General features: G+C 43.8%; 1 protein-coding gene across 2 annotated transcripts in view; it reads left to right on the top strand.

The window, feature by feature from the left end:
- Positions 1–14,236, top strand: part of TTC9B (tetratricopeptide repeat domain 9B) — a 15,079-nt gene extending 843 nt beyond the window's left edge. The window contains exons 2-4 of one of the 2 annotated variants that reach the window (XM_040323139.1): positions 8,581–8,763; positions 11,341–11,364; positions 13,260–14,236. In XM_040323139.1, the coding sequence (XP_040179073.1) occupies positions 8,581–8,763; positions 11,341–11,364; positions 13,260–13,354 (302 nt within the window). In that variant the 3' untranslated portion in view covers positions 13,355–14,236. The remainder of the gene's footprint in view (positions 1–8,580; positions 8,764–11,340; positions 11,365–13,259) is intronic. The other variant, XM_040323140.1, reaches the window with a different exon arrangement.
- Positions 14,237–16,711: the final 2,475 nt, after the last annotated feature.

Genomic DNA, 16,711 nt, shown 5'->3' with positions numbered 1-16,711 from the left:
CTGTCTGGGTCACCCTGCAGTGGGAGGAGAAACCTCGACGGGGCTTCTTTTCTTTAGAAGAGCCCCCAGCCAGCCGTGACATTAGGCTCTCCTAAATATCGAGAAGCTTATTAGGACAATGGAAGATAATTTCTGATTGGCTGCTGCGTGTTATTGCAACACATGTCTCATCGCTCCTTTTCCGACTATAGCTGACCACGCGCATTACAATCTGATTGTACGATCTACCATGGGCCACAATCACACTTTATTCTTTACGAAACGAGCAAAAGACATTTTTTGTGCCATTCATTGTTGACGGCGCCCTGAACGCGGTAAAAAAAAGACGCGCATTTGTCACGCGAAAAAACATGGTTAAAAAAAAAAACGCACGAAGCTCAACATTCAAAAAGGTACACAAGCTACTCAGCCGCGTGTAGGGCAGCCCATTGAAATCAATAGGTTGTCCTATGCATGTGGCGTACAAATGCGCATTAAAACGCAAAAAAACGCAATGCGATTTTGCTCACGTTTACAGATGTGGGGCTTGATTCACATTATTCAGGAGCATGCGCAAATTTGCACGTTTTCCCAAAGGACAGTGAACTGGCCCTTCGGTTAGAAAGTCTTGAGACCCCTGGACCGCCCAACATGCGCAGAGACGCACTGCTCTTTAGCCATCGATTCCTGATGGTGCTAACGCGTTTCGGCGCACACCTGCGTTTGCGCACATGCGCACCAAGCTGCGGTAGCATCATGCGGTTCAGTGTGCCACAGGATTTCTCTTCTCGTGTTTCTCATAGGAAGGGCAGCCAGGCTCTCCTACAATCAACATGCGAAAAAACGCATGAAACCGCGCGTGCGCTAGGTCATGTGTGAGGCTAGCCTGAGAGCTACCAACAATTGTGCAGTACAAAGGCCTGTATGATTGGATACAAATTGATTAGATAGCCACACACGCTTTGAATTTTTTTTTTTTATCCAATCGATGTGCAGAAAGATCGAATCTGCAAATGATCGAATAACTATCAATGAAAATCCACTTCCCTGTGTGTGCCATCCATGTGAAAGGCAATGAGCATTTTAGGAAGAGGAGGTCAACAGTAGCGGCCTATGAATTCCCTCCGTACAGATCCACTACAAAGCTCGCCATATTCTGTTCACACAATCTCCTTTAACCACTTAAGACCCGGACCTTTAGGCAGCTAAAGGACCCGGACAATTTTTGCGATTCGGCACTGCGTCGCTTTAACTGACAATTGCGCGGTCGTGTGACGTGGCTCCCAAACAAAATCAGCGTCCTTTTTTCCCCACAAATAGAGCTTTCTATTGGTGGTATTTGATCACCTCTGCGGTTTTTATTTTTTGCGCTATAAACAAAAATAGAGCAACAATTTAGAAAAAAATGCAATATTTTTTACTTTTTTCTATAATAAATATCCCCCAAAAAATATATAAAACATTATTATTTTTCCTCAGTTTAGGCCGATACGTATTCTTCTACATATTTTTGGTAAAAAAAAATCGCAATAAGCGTTTATCGATTGGTTTGCGCAACATTTATAGCGTTTACAAAATAGGGGATGGTTTTATTGCGTTTTTATTAATTATTATTTTTTTTTACTACCAATGGCGGCGTTCAGCGATTTTGTTCGTGACTGCGACATTATGGTGGACACTTCGGACAATTTTGACACATTTTTGGGACCATTGTCATTTTCACAGCAAACTGTGAAAATGACAATTGCAGTTTGGGAGTTAACCACTAGGGGGCGCTGATGGGGTTATGTGTGACCTCATTTGTGTTTCTAACTGTAGGGGGGTGTGGCTGTAGGTGTGACATCATCGATTGTGTTTCCCTATAAAAGGGAACACACAATCAATGACGGCGCCACAGTGAAGAACGGGGAAGCTGTGTTTACATACGGCTCTCCCCGTTCTTCAGCTCCGGGGACCGATCGCGGGACTCCAGCGGCAATCGGGTCCACGAGTCCCGCAGTCACGGAGCTTTGGACCGGGTCGCGTGCACACGCCCGCCACCCCACGGCTGGGCTTAAAGAGCCACGTACATATACGTTGATGTGCCAAGCCGTGCCATTCTGCCGACGTATATCGGCGTGAAGGGGTCCTTAAGTGGTTAACCTCACCATATATATTACAATCTGATCATACAATCTCTGTACAATCAACTTGAGGAATATGAGGACCTACCTGAACGATCCAATCAAACACGACCATGCACTACATACTTGTTGGTAGATCTAAAAGAGATTGTACAATCAGATTGTAACGTGTTGGGTGAGCTTTAGATCTACCAACAAGTATATAGTGCAAGGTCCTGCCCAGCTGGATACAGATTGGTTGGATATTTAAGGTAGATCCTCGTATTGCAAAGTTTTGGCAAATCTAAAAGGTGATTGTAACAAGTTAAAGCTCACCACACACATTGCAATCTGATTGTACAATTGCCTTTAGATCTACCAACAGCTAAGCAGTACAAGGGCCTCCCTGATTGGATACAAATTGATTGGATAGATTAGGTAGATTCTCATATTACATAGTTTTGGTAAATCCAAACAGAGGCGGCTCTCTAATTAGGCGGCCACCTAAGGCCTCTCAATCACAGGGGCCTCGCGGCCGCCTAATATACTTGTGCTCAATTACTGAAGTCGACGCCGGCGGCTCCGCCTACCCCCGCTGGGACTCTGTAGCCCAGGGGCTGACTGAAAAATTGTGTACTGCTCTAGGAAGAGCGGCCTCAGTGCGGAGTGCCTGCTTCCCGATCCGGGGGCAGCAGGTGCGAAGAGCGGGACAGTAGAGGCCTCTAAGGGGGCGGCAGCGGACGGATGGCAGCACCCGGCTCCAGGTGCCATCTCTACCAGGAGTGCGGGTGGCATGTCCAGGTGGGATGCTCCTTCAGCCTGCGCCCCTCACCCGACCTCTCCTGCCTCCAGCTGAGCTGCCCCATGCCTCCAATCTCCTGATGCCGCCGGGCCGATCAGAGATAGTACGAGAGTGCAGCCTGACCCAAAGTTGACTGTATAGTGAGATTGTAACGTGTATGGTAACCCTACGAGATATGGGAGCCAATTGGAATCCCTCATGCACTGTTCTGACTCATCAGAGTGTTATCCGATTGGCTACATTTTGTTCATTTTACTGCATAAGCCCACATCTCACAGGTCCCTTTCTGGGACGCCCTGCAGCGACAGCGGCTCCACATTTACCTCCCTTCTGCTTTATCCCCCGATAATGGGAGGGGCTCCACATTTACCTCCCTTCTGCTTTATCCCCCGATAATGGGAGGGGCTCCACATTTACCTCCCTTCTGCTTTATCCCCCGATAATGGAAGGGGCTCCACATTTACCTCCCTTCTGCTTTATCACCCGATAATGGGAGGGGCTCCACATTTACCTCCCTTCTGCTTTATCACCCGATAATGGGAGGGGCTCCACATTTACCTCCCTTCTGCTTTATCACCCGATAATGGGAGGGGCTCCACTGGGCGTGTTCAGAAATGCATTCATTAAAAATCCAATGGTTAAGGAAAATACTGCATTATGTCCACTAGATGGAGCCGATGCTAATACAAAAATAAATACGTATTTACTGTGATCATCGGCTCCATCTAGTGGGGGCCTTTTTAATACACGGCCATTGAATTGCCCAGTGGTCTCCAAACTATCGCCCGGTGCTTGCTTTTATCCAGCCCTTGGGGCAATATTCCTCCCACTGATACCAATGATGGGGCACTACTTTTCCCACTGACACCAATGACGGGGCACAATTCATTCCACTGACACCAATGATGGGGCACTGTTCCACTGACACCACTGATGGGACACTATTCCTCCCACTGATACCAATAATGGGGCACTATTCCTCCCACTGACACCACTGATGGGACACTATTCCTCCCACTGACACCATTGATAGGGCACTATTCTTACCACTGATACCAATGATGGGGCACTATTCCTCCTCCACTGATACCAATGACGGGGAACTATTCCTCCCACTGACACCAATAATGGGGCACTATTCTTCCCACTGACACCAATGATGGGGCACTATTCTTCCCCCACTGATACCAATGACGGGGCAATATTCCTCCCACTGACACCAATGATGGGGCACTATTCCTATCACTGACACCAATGATGGGGCACTATTCTTTCCACTGACACCAATGATGGGGCACTATTCCTCTCACTGGCACCAATGATAGGGCACTATTCCTCCCACTGACACCACTGATGGGACACTATTCCTCCCACTGACACCAATGATGAGGCACTATTCCTCCCACTGACACCATTGATAGGGCACTATTCTTACCACTGATACCAATGATGGGGCACTACTTCTACCACTGACACCACTCATGGGACACTATTCCTCCCACTGATACCAATGATGGGGCACTACTTCTCCCACTGACACCAATGATGAGGCACTATTCCTCCCACTGACACCATTGATAGGGCACTATTCTTACCACTGATACCAATGATGGGGCACTACTTCTACCACTGACACCACTCATGGAACACTATTCTTCCCACAGACACCAAGGATGGGGCAGTATTTCTCCCACTGACACCAATGATGGGGCACTACTTCTCCCATTGACACCAATGATGGGGCACTATTCTTTCCACTGACACCAATAATGAGGCACTATTCCTCTCCAACTGACATCATTCATAGGGCACTATTCCTCCCACTGACACCAATGATGGGGCACTATTCCTCTCACTGATACCAATGATGGGGCACTGTTCCACTGACACCACTGATGGGACACTATTTCTCCCACTGACACCAATGATGGGGCACCATTCCTCCCACTGGCACCAATGATGGGGCACTACTTCTCCCACTGATACCAATAATGGGGCACTATTCCTCCCACTGACACCACTGATGGGACACTATTCTTACCACTGATACCAATGATGGGGCACTACGTCTCCCACTGACACCACTCATGGGACACTAGTCCTTCCACTGATACCAATGAGGAGGCACTATTCCTCCCACTGACACCATTGATAGGGCACTATTCTTAACACTTATACCAATGATGGGGCACTACTTCTACCACTGACACCACTCATGGAACACTATTCTTCCCACGGACACCAATGATGGAACACTATTCCTCCCACTGAGACCAATGATGGAACACTATTCTTCCCACTGACCCCACTGATGGGACACTATTGCTCCTACTGATACCAATGATGAGGCACTATTCCTCTTACTGACACCAATGATGATCATACAATAATAAATCTTCATTTACTATGACCATCACCTCCATCTAGTGGCCATAATTCAGTATTTTCTTGAACCACTTGATTTTTTTATTCCATGAATAACATTCGACCTGGAGAGAAAATTGCTTAGTAACATTCAACTCTGGTGGAATTTGCACAGAGCGAATGTGCCTGTACATGCAATCTCACGGGACAAACAGCTCCAATTGTTTTTAAATACACCCCACACTATTTCGGGCAGAACTGATCAATTTTAAAAACATTACTTTTCAGAAAGTTTGTTTGATTTTTCGAATGAATCCCATCAACGATCGTTTTGTAGCACTATGATGAGGAACATTGAAGGAGAAGGATGGACATTTTTTCTTGAGACGTTATAATGACCCAGAGCATTGATGCCGATTTCAGACACATCTCCACACACTGCACAGGCGGAGGTCACAAGGAATGTTCCTCCAATGTACACACTGTGAGCTCCTCCTGGGCGGGGCCATGTGCTGTGCACTGTGCCTCCATCCACCTATCAGAAGCAATTACATTTTATCTGCAGTGTCACCTGCTGGCTAAATATTGTATTGCAGTGTCTCCAATCAGTTTTTGGCACGTTTTGGATGCAGTCCAGTGCCATTGAAAAACCATATAACCTACTTTCAATGCGTTTTTGATGAAGAAAAAAAAAAACGCACTGGACTACATGTGGTGTAAACTGGCCCTTAGGCTCCATTCACACTAATGCTTTTTTTTTATGCATTTTGCATTTTGCAGAAATGCAGGGAAATTTTTTAACATGGTTTCCTATGGAACATGTTCACATCAATGCAAAAAGCATTGCAAAAACGCTCAAAAGCAACATGCATAGGTGTGAATCGAGCCTCAGGGCCCTTTCACACTGGTGCGTTTTTGCGGTAAAAATAGCGCTATCTCTCCATTGAAATGAATTTAAAACGCGGTAAAAACGCGGTAAAATCGATGTGTTTTACCGCGATTTTAACGCTCCGTTTTTACAGCGTTTTTACAGCGGTTTTTATTTATTAATTATATTAATCATTTCAACGGAGGGGCATGGAGAGCGTTTTGAGCGTTTTAATAGCGCTATTTTTACCGCAAAAACGCGGCAAAAACGCACCAGTGTGAAAGGGCCCTCAAAGTTAGGGAAAAAAAGATAAAAAAATGCACTGGAACGCATCAAAAACGTACATGCAGAAAAGCACCTAGAACACATCCAGACTGCATTTCTTTGGTGTAAACTGGCCCTTAGGCTCCATTCACACTAATGCATTTTTTGATGCATTTTTTAGAAATGCAGGGAATTTATTTAACATGGTTTCCTATGGAACATGTTCACATCAATGCTTTTTTGTGCCTCTGCGTTTTTGGAAAGGGTCGGGGACTTTTTTTCCCCGCAAAAAGCAGCGTTTTGCATGTAATAGAATTCAATGGACACGCATCCAAAATGCAAGTACTGCGTTTTTACGGCGTTTTTACCGCAATTTTGCTGCGTTTTGTTTTTGTTTGTTTTTTAACCTGTTTATTGCTGGTTGTTAAAGGAAATGTAAAAAAATGTAAATTGATGTGAAAAAATGTAACCACTTCCATACTGCGCCATAGGGAAATGACGGCGGCAGGAACCCCTCGCCGATCCGGGTGGACGTCATATGATGTCCTGTGTTCCCAGTGATCTAGGGGGCCCGCGCGCCCGCGGCAGCGCTCGTGACCGGCGCGGATGCCCGGCGGCCGCGATTGCCGGTAATCACGGCAGGAGTGTGGATCTGTGAGTGTAAACACACAGATCCACCTCCTATCAGCGGTGAGGAGACCAATGTGTGTTCCCAGTACAGAGGAACACACATCGATCTCCTCCCCTTGTGAGTCCCCTCCCCCCTACAGTTAGAACACACCTTAGGGAACATATTAACCCCTTCAACGCCCCCTAGTGGTTAACCCCTTCCCTGCCAGTCACATTTACACAGTAATCAGTGCATATTTATAGCACTAATCGCTGTATAAATGTGAATGGTCCCAAAAACGTGTCAAAAGTGTCCGATGTGTTCGCCGCAATGTCACGGTCACAGTAAAAAAAACGCAAATCGCCGCCAATACTAGTAAAAAAAAAAAAAAAAATAGAAATGCCATAAATCTATCACCTATTTTGTAGACGTTCTAACTTTTGCGCAAACCAATCAATATACGATTATTGCGATTTTTTTTTTACCAAAAATATGTAGAAGAATACATATCGGCCTAAACTGAGGAAATTTTTTTTTTTTAAATTTGATAATTATTAAATAAAAAAGTAAAAAATATTGTGTTTTTTTTAAAATTGTCGCTCTTTTTTTGTTTATAGCGCAAAAAATAAAAACCGCAGAGATGATCAAATACCACCAAACGAAAGCTCTATTTGTGGGGGGAAAAAAAACATAAAGATTTAGTTTGGGTACAGTGTTGCATGACCACGCAATTGTCATTCAAAGTGCAACAGCGCTGAAAACTAAAAATGTGTCCGGGCAGGAAGGGGGTGAAAATGCCCTGTATGGAAGGGGTTAAAAATGCAAAACGCAAGTCAAAAAACGCAGCAAGCACCGCAAAAAGCACTGCAAAAAATCGAGCATTAGGGATGTGTTCCAGGTGCTTTTCTGCATGCGCGTTTTCACGGTGGATCGCTCTTTAGAGGGCAACACAAGTGTAAATGAGCCGTAAGAGACTTGAGGAGAAACACATGAATATCTCCAGAACAGTAGCAGGTAAGGATCTGCGGGGTATATATCTGGCCTCCGGCTTTTTTTCAGGGGGAACTTGGGGGAACTCAGTTCCACCACCTCTGGCTCAGACCCTTTGGTGCCCGCTCACCACAATCACTTGTAAACACAGAAGTCTGGTTTCTGTGTTTACAAGTGACAGCTCTGCACTCTGTGTGTAACCCCCTGAACTCTGCACTCTGTATGTAATGCAATCCTGGTATTTAATGCCCCTTTAAGACCCTTCTACTGTTTGTGAAAACTGAATGGGGTCGTGGTTGAGTTCCTGCACCTATTTTCTGAGAAAAAAAGCTCTGGATAAGATGATTGTGGCACTCGGGGGAATGCGATCGGTTCTTTGTTCTCTGTTACGTTGGGCCCGGTCAGGTTATTTCTGCATGTTGGAATGTCCATGGGGCCGGTGGGGGGGTTATGACATCACATCATATAAATATCCTTTTGTCCCCGACGCGCTTCACCTGACGGGGGAGGGGGAGGGGGGGCTCACTTCTCTCGTTGTGTTTGTTCCATTATGAAGCTCTGGATTGGTCTCATTCTCCCCTGACAATTGCTGTCTCCTCAGCCTGTTTACTGCAGTCAGAGCTGGTGAATTATGAGCGAGTCAAGGAATACTGCCTGAAGGTTCTGGAGAAACAGAACAGCAACTTCAAAGCCACGTACCGAGCGGGCATCGCCTTCTACCACCTGGGGGACTACGGCAATGCCCTGCTCTATCTTAAAGACGCCCGCAGCCGAGAGCCAACAGGTAAGACCACTGCTAGGACCGCCCCCCAATGAATATCTAGGGGGGGGGGGGCTGGTATAGGAGAAAGAAGGGCAATGTCCCCGGGTCAGTCTTGCCATGAAAATAAGGGCTTTGGTTTAATAATGAGGATACTTTGATAACACAGCAGTGACTTATCACCCTATATAGCACCTTATTACCGATGCAAGAGGGCTCCGACCTGCAGCAGTTCACTAAATCCTGCGCTGTGTCTCTGCAGCAATAGGGGTGTATTTATATAAAAAAAAAGAAATTAGAGAGCTGTGAAATTGCAAATTGGGGCAAAAAATGATAAAATTAGGCTATTTTCTCTCCAGGTAGATTTTTTGGGGGATTTATACAAAATAGACTGAATCAGGAAAATACCAACTTGTAGCCACTAGATGGAGCTGATAGGAGTAAAGATAATATTTATGTTGACCTTCAGAGCCATCTAGTGGCCATAATGCAGAATTTTCCTGATAATTTTTTTCCTTTTATTCTGAGCTGATAATAGAAAAAAAAAACTGAAAATTGTATCAATTAAAAAATAAAATTACTGTATTTATCGGCGTATAACACGCACCTTCATTTTAAGAGGGAAGTTTCAGGAAAAAAAAAATAATTTTAAATAAAGAACTTTGAAGCAAAATAAGGGTCAGTGGCCATGCAGCCTGATCAGTGCCCATCTGCAGCCTCTAATATGCCCATCAATGCAGTCTGATCAGTGCCCACCTACAGCCTCTAATATGCCCATCATTGCTGCCTGCTTAGTGCCCATCTGCAGCCTCTAATATGCCCATCAATGCAGCTGGATCAGTGCCCACCTACAGCCTCTAATATGCCCATCATTGCAGCCTGCTTAGTGCCCATATGTAGCCTCTAATATTCCCATCATTGCTGCATGCTTAGTTCCCATCTGCAGCCTCTAATATTTCCATCATCGCAGCCTGCTTAGTGCCCATCTGCAGCCTCGCCAGTGCTGAATTACACAGATCTCCTGTGTACCGGACGCTCAGTCACTCACAGTCCCGCCAGGCTCATATGATAGACAGAACAATGCCAGACCAGGGGGCAGGACTGTGTGTGACTGAGCGCCTGGTACACAGGAGATTGCGTCGCTGTGTAATGCATCGGCACTCGTCCCCTCCTTCCACTCTAAGGCAGCAGGAATTGCGGAATAACACGCACACACGATTCCCCCCTGATTTTCAGGGGGAAAAACTGTGGGTTATACGCCGATTAATACGGTACTTACTGTAATTTTCTTCTCCTGGTGCCAATCTATGGCGACATACATGGGGTAGTATGCTGCCATTTTATTGCATCAAGTAGTTACTGTAATTTTTATTTTCCTGGCGCTAATGCATGGCAGCATACCACCGCATGTGTGCTGCCATGTTGGCACTAGATAAAAAAAAAAAATACTATGACTGTCAGCTTCATCTAGTGGCCATAATCAGTATATCCTTGATACATTTTTTAAGATTATTTTAAACGGATAATGGAGCTGCTAATATATATATATATAAAAAAATATATATATATATAGAAAGTTGTATCAAATACCGTAATTTTCTTTTTCTGGTGCCAATCCATGGCTGCATACATGTGGTAGTATGCTGCCATATATTGGCACCAGGAAAATGGGAAATTTTATCAAGTTCTTACCGTAATTGTATTTTCCTGGTGCCAATCCATGGCAGTATACAACCACATGTATGTTGACATGTAGGCACCAGGATAAAATACTACTATGATTGTCATCTTTATCTAGTGGCCATAATGCAGTATTTTTTTTTTATTATTATTATTCATTTTTCCTATTATTCTCAGCCGATCATGAAGCTGATAATAGGAAAATATTTATTATGATTGTCTACGCCATCTAGTGGCCATAATGCAGTATTTTCTTGATTCATTTGTTCCTATTGTTTTCAGCTGATAATGAAGCTGATAATAGGAAAAAAATATTTATGATCGTCAGCTCCATCTAGTGGCCATAATGCAGTACTGTCTTGATTCATTTTTTTGCTATTATTCTCAGTGGTTAATGGAGCCGATAATAGGAAAAATATTTATTTGGATTGTAAGTTCCATCTAGTGGCCATGCAGCAATCTTTTCTTGATTAATGTTTCCTATTGTATTTTCCTCAGCTGATGATGTAACTGATAAGAGGAAAAAACATTTATTATGATTGTCAGCTCCATCTAGTGGCCATAATGCAGTATTGTCTTACTTAATTTTTTCCTATTTTTCTCAGCCGATAATGGAGGTAATGATAGGAAAAATATTTATTATGATTGTCAGCGCCATCTAGTGGCCATAATGCAGTATTGTCTTACTTAATTTTTTCCTATTTTTCTCAGCCGATAATGGAGGTAATGATAGGAAAAATATTTATTATGATTGTCAGCGCCATCTAGTGGCCATAATGCAGTATTGTCTTACTTAATTTTTTCCTATTTTTCTCAGCCGATAATGGAGGTAATGATAGGAAAAATATTTATTATGATTGTTAGCTCCATCTAGGTGGCCATAATGCAATATTTTCTTGATTCATTTTTTTTTATTCCCAGTGGGTGATCCGGGCAAGGCAATGGGTAACTATAAATCCTTTTCCTTAGAGGCTGGTTTTATTTTTTATTTTTTTAAATGTTGATCTAGTGACTGAGCTTTAGGACTCATTCACACTTGCAGTGAAAACAGGCAGCTTTACACCCCGACCGTCCATCTTAACCCAACACAGTGGGTGGAGAGGGGGTGGTACACATGACGCAGCCATGATGCTGGAAATGGCCACCAAACCCAACCCATTCATATGAATGGGTCTGTGCTGCAACTTGCAGTGTGGTGGGGTGGGCTTTTTAGGGATAAAATGGGCGGTTAGGAGACCAGCCTCCCAGCTACCTGCCAACTGTCCTCTGAAAAGCCATCTACTGCTGACCGCTTTTCAGAGGGGTGGCAAGTTCTGCCGCTAATGTAAATGAACCCTTAAACCAAACATTCATGGAATTTACACTGCTGTGTTTTAACACATGCTTCGCAAAAAGCTTGAAACGCATTATTCACCATAATAAAATAATTATCTGCAGTTTTTAAAAAATAGAGCATGTCCTTTTTTCTGTGCTTTGTTGGGAGGCAAATAGAAGTCAACAACAGCGCATCACAATACATATAACGTGTGTTTTCATGCATTGGCAACAGAAGATAAGAAGTTTTGGTCAATGACACATTGGGCCGGATTCAGATAGGTTAGCGGATCTTTAGATCCGCTAACCTATCTGATTTACGATCCGCCGGCGCAAGTTTTTGAGGCAAGTGCTTACCTCAAAACTTGCGGCATATCGTAAATCCCCCGGCGGAATTCAAATTCCGCGGCTAGGGGGCGTCTACAATTTAAATCAGGCGCGTCCTCGCGCTGATCGAACAGCGCATGCGCCGTCCGCGAATTTTCCCAGCGTGCATTGCTCCAAATGACGTCGCTAGGACGTCATTGGTTTTGGCGTGAGCGTAACTTGCCTCCAGCTCTTTTCTGAATCGACGTACGCAAACGACGTAAAAATTCAAAACTCGGCGCGGGAACGACGGCCATACTTAACATAGGATACCCCTCACATAGCAGGGGTAACTATACGGCGGAAAAAGCCGAACGCAAGCGACGTAAAAAAAAAAAAACGACGGGCGGGCGTTCGTTTCTGAATCGGCGGAAATCCTCACGCGTGTAAAAAATGAAACGCCACCTAGCGGCCGGCCTGGAATTGCAGCCTAAGATCCGACGGTGTAAGTCACTTACACCTGTCAGATCTTAGGGAGATCTATGCGGAACCGGATTCTATGAATCAGCCGCATAGATCCGACCGACGGAACTCAGAGATATGACGGCGTATCAGGAGATACGCCGTCGCATCTCTATCTGAATCCCGGTCATTGAAATCAAACAAAAAATGGAAAGGCACCCGCCTAACGCTACAACAATGGCACCGCTACATGTGGTACATGCAAAAATCTAAGTGGCCCCCCTACTCTTCCCAAGACCCCCCAAGGCATCAAAGACTTATTCAAGCTGACATGGTGGTAAGGACCAACAGCGGCGGTCACCAGGGTCCCTTTAGGTTGTTCACTGCACGCATGAGAAACGCATAAAGGAAGTCCCTGACTCTATTGCAAAATTATGCCGCACAATGCGTTTTGGCCCACAGGAAAAAATGTGTGCTAGCTGATGCATGGGTTAGCTATTAAGAGTTAATGACACCGCCATGCGCCTGCTAAATGGCAATGCGTTTTGGTGCATGTCGGGAAAGCTCACAATTTTGCGCACATTGCAGAAGAAGCCTTAAAACCCATTGATAGTTATGGTTTACCCTCGTAATGGGGGGGGGGGGGGGGTATTGGCAAATGTTTGGACTGTACTCTTGAACTTGATTTTAAATAATGGAATTTTTTCTCCTTTTTTTTTTAATCTATACCTAAAACCATTACTTTCTATCTCCCCTAGATACCAACGTTCTCCGTTACATCCAGCTGACAGAGATGAAAGTGCAGCGGTCAAACCAACGGGAGAGGAAAGCATTGAAGGAGGTGATTGGATAGCGCAACCTGGCACCCAATCCCGAACCTCCACCAGACTTGTATCTCACGCTCCTGTGAGCCAAGGGATGGTGGCTGATACTGAGCATCGCCCGGTACAAACCTCACCAGTCTCCTTCCTATAAGGAGATGGCAATATAGAAAAATAATAACAATGCAGCTCTGGCACTTTATATAAATTATATGAATCATTTTATATATTTTCCTCTCGACTACCTATAATGTGTCAATGCATGCAGCACAAGTATGTGTATATATGTATCTAGAACATATAAAATATATATATATATATATATAGACATACGCCTCATTGGAGAGAACGGGTCATGCTCAGTATTGCTCTGGATGCAGCATGTTGATTTAAAGAATGCCCCAACTTTACGCTGTCATTCTTCCTATCAGCCTATGAGAAAAAGGAACTACCCCACAGTGACACATCGAACCCTGCTGGTTGCTGCCATAATAGCATCATGAATGCCAATGGGTTAGTTAATCCAATACCATGATCCGGAGAGTGTACTACCAACTATAAACTCCTCTACAATATAATGATTCAGAATCCATCATACATACCCACACGTGTGCTCGGAGAACCCCTGAATGCGAAATATCGCATTGTCTTCAATTTCAAGGTTTCTCATAGGAATGATGAATACCTTTGCAGAAAAGTGGATGTACATGTGATGCCTGATCCAATATATCGCCTCCGCACCTTACGACTGTCGCATCGAACGCTCTACACTTTTCAGCTTCAGCAGGAACCATATCCAAGACAGACATGCTCCCCCGCGCCATACTAAGTGAAATCGTAGCTCGTTCTTCGGTCTCAGAATTATAAGGATGTTGTGTAGGACTTTCTTTTTTGTAAATAAAGAATAAACAAAGCCTGTGTCTGCATAGAATTCATTGACAGACAACAAAAGTGATACCCCATTGACACAAGCCATTAAAGATTAACGCCAGGATAAGCAAATATTGTCTAAATACATTTGTCATATGTATTCTTACCTGAATCTGAGTATGCTTTAAGCATTTTTTCCCGTAGTAATCCAGTGTGAAGCTTTTCCTTCCTCTAATAAAGACCGCTCACTGCTGCTCTCTCTTCTTGTGCAGGGTGACTGGTCTTGTCTCCGCCCTCTCCTATAATTTTCTGCAGGGAGCCTGTAGTGGGTGGGTCTGCTGGGCCCCTCCCACAGCTCTAATCCCTGCACTGGCTTTGTCACTGCTACACTTAAAACAAAATAACTAGGTGTGCAAAGAGATTGGGTCCCCTACAAAGTATATTGATATACTTTATGATTGATGAGGAATATATTTCAATTTAAATATTTGCACAGAAATTAAAGTGGAGCTTCAATTAGTTTTCTAAAAATGAAAATCTAGCAGTTACAAAAAGTGTAGCTGCTGACTTTTATTAATCAGACCCTTACATGTACCAGGATCCAGCACTGTGCTCACCCGAGGGGGCGCGGGGACCGTGTTCGGTGTTAACTGTGGGCACCTGGCTGTGACAGCTTGCGGCTTAACAGCTGAGCATCCTCTTCACAGTGTGAATGGTCCTGCATAGACATGTGCAAATCTTTTTGTTCTGTATTTATTTATTGTCAAAATTTGGCATATTCATTTATTCAGAAGCATCTGAAAGAACGAAAGACTATTTGAATTTATTTTTTTTCTAAAACAATGAAAATTCGAAAGAACGAAAAAACATAATTTAGTTTTTCAGATTTTCTATAATTTATAAATTTATATATTTTATAATTCAATTATTAACCATTATTATAGTTTTTTTTTATTATTATTATTATTATTACTTAATAATAAATAATAAAAACTATAATAGTTACAAACTATTAAATGATAGGTATTGGAATTTCCTTTCAAATTCGGCTGTTAGTGAACGTAATGAATACAAATTTATCCGAAGTTCCGAATTATCCAAAATAATGAATGCTGCATCGAAACGAATAGAACATAACGAATATGAATGCATCCGAAGTTACGAATTACTGAAATAATGAATACCGCATTTATACAAATGGAACGTAATAAATTCGAATTCATTCGAAATTACGAATTATCGAAATAACGAATGCCGATTATAACGAATGATCCGATAAACGAAAAACAAAGCAAACGACTGAAACAAAAACAAAAAAGAATTTCTCAGGAGTGTACATGTCTAGTCCTGCAGTCTTTTGGGACCTGTGACATGTCCCAGAAGACTGCAGGGAGGGAGGGCGAGGGGAAGTGGGAGCGGGTACCTGTCAAAACCAGGTACCTGCTCCCCCCCCCCCCCTAAACAATTAACTTTGCTTCATGTCCTCAGCATTTTTAACTCAGGCTGCAGAGTTGACAGATAACACTACTTGTGAAATTCGCCCATTGGCATCAAATGCTTGGCTCACAGTTGCAGCGTGGTGCCACAATGTAAAATTGCTGCGGATCACTTTTTAGAGGACAGAAAGCGCTGCCGTCTGTCTGATAGAGACCTAAAGGTTATTTCTAGATTTCAATAAAATCAAATCCAATTATTAACTGCCATATAAGCTCTATCATGATAGGTTTATGTGCTTTGGTGTGCTATAGCAATCCCAAAATGTCATCATGCACTCTTATCACAGGTACTGTGCCACCATGAGGTTCAGACTTGGCTGTGCATTCCAGAACACAGCCTGCTTTGCCCCTCTGTTTGGCAGAGTGATATTCTGCACAACTGGAAAATTATATTACGGGCAGCGGAGGAGAGAGGCAACTTTGTTGATTGGATGCTCAGGTAAGTAAAACTATTGAGCACCAATCCTGGCAGTAATTATTGTTGCGGAGAGTTGATTACTGGGAATTATTGCCTGCCCTGACACTTGCAGAAGGTTATTGCTTGCCCTGACACTTGCAGAAGGTTATTGCTTGCCCTGATACTTGCAGAATGTTATTGCTTGCCCTGACACTTGCAGAAGGTTATTGCTTGCCCTGACACTTGCAGAAGGTTATTGCTTGCCCTGACACATGCTGGGTGTTATTATTGCTGGCACTGACACCAAAAATGGAGCGTATTTTACACCCACTTTCCTGTCAGTGTATCCCCATGCCCTATTTTTCCTAAACCATAGCAAAGCAAACAGGGAAAGGTGGTACACTACAAGCTATACACTGCAAAGCAATACCCAATTAATTGTCTATGCCAACAAATATGCCACATTTTGTGTCTTATTCCTTCTAGGCAGATGGCAGGGGGCTCAGTAGGGCGCCATATTTTTTTTCTCAATTGTTTAAGTCACAGGTGTCAAACACAAGGCCCGCGGGCCGAATCTGGCCCTCCAGGCCATTTCATGTGGCCCTCACACCTCTCTTGTAGCTGCA

This window comes from Rana temporaria, chromosome 9 (genome assembly GCF_905171775.1).
Source record: "Rana temporaria chromosome 9, aRanTem1.1, whole genome shotgun sequence".
Taxonomy (NCBI): Eukaryota; Metazoa; Chordata; class Amphibia; order Anura; family Ranidae; genus Rana; species Rana temporaria.
This window is presented reverse-complemented; position numbering and strand designations above follow the sequence as displayed.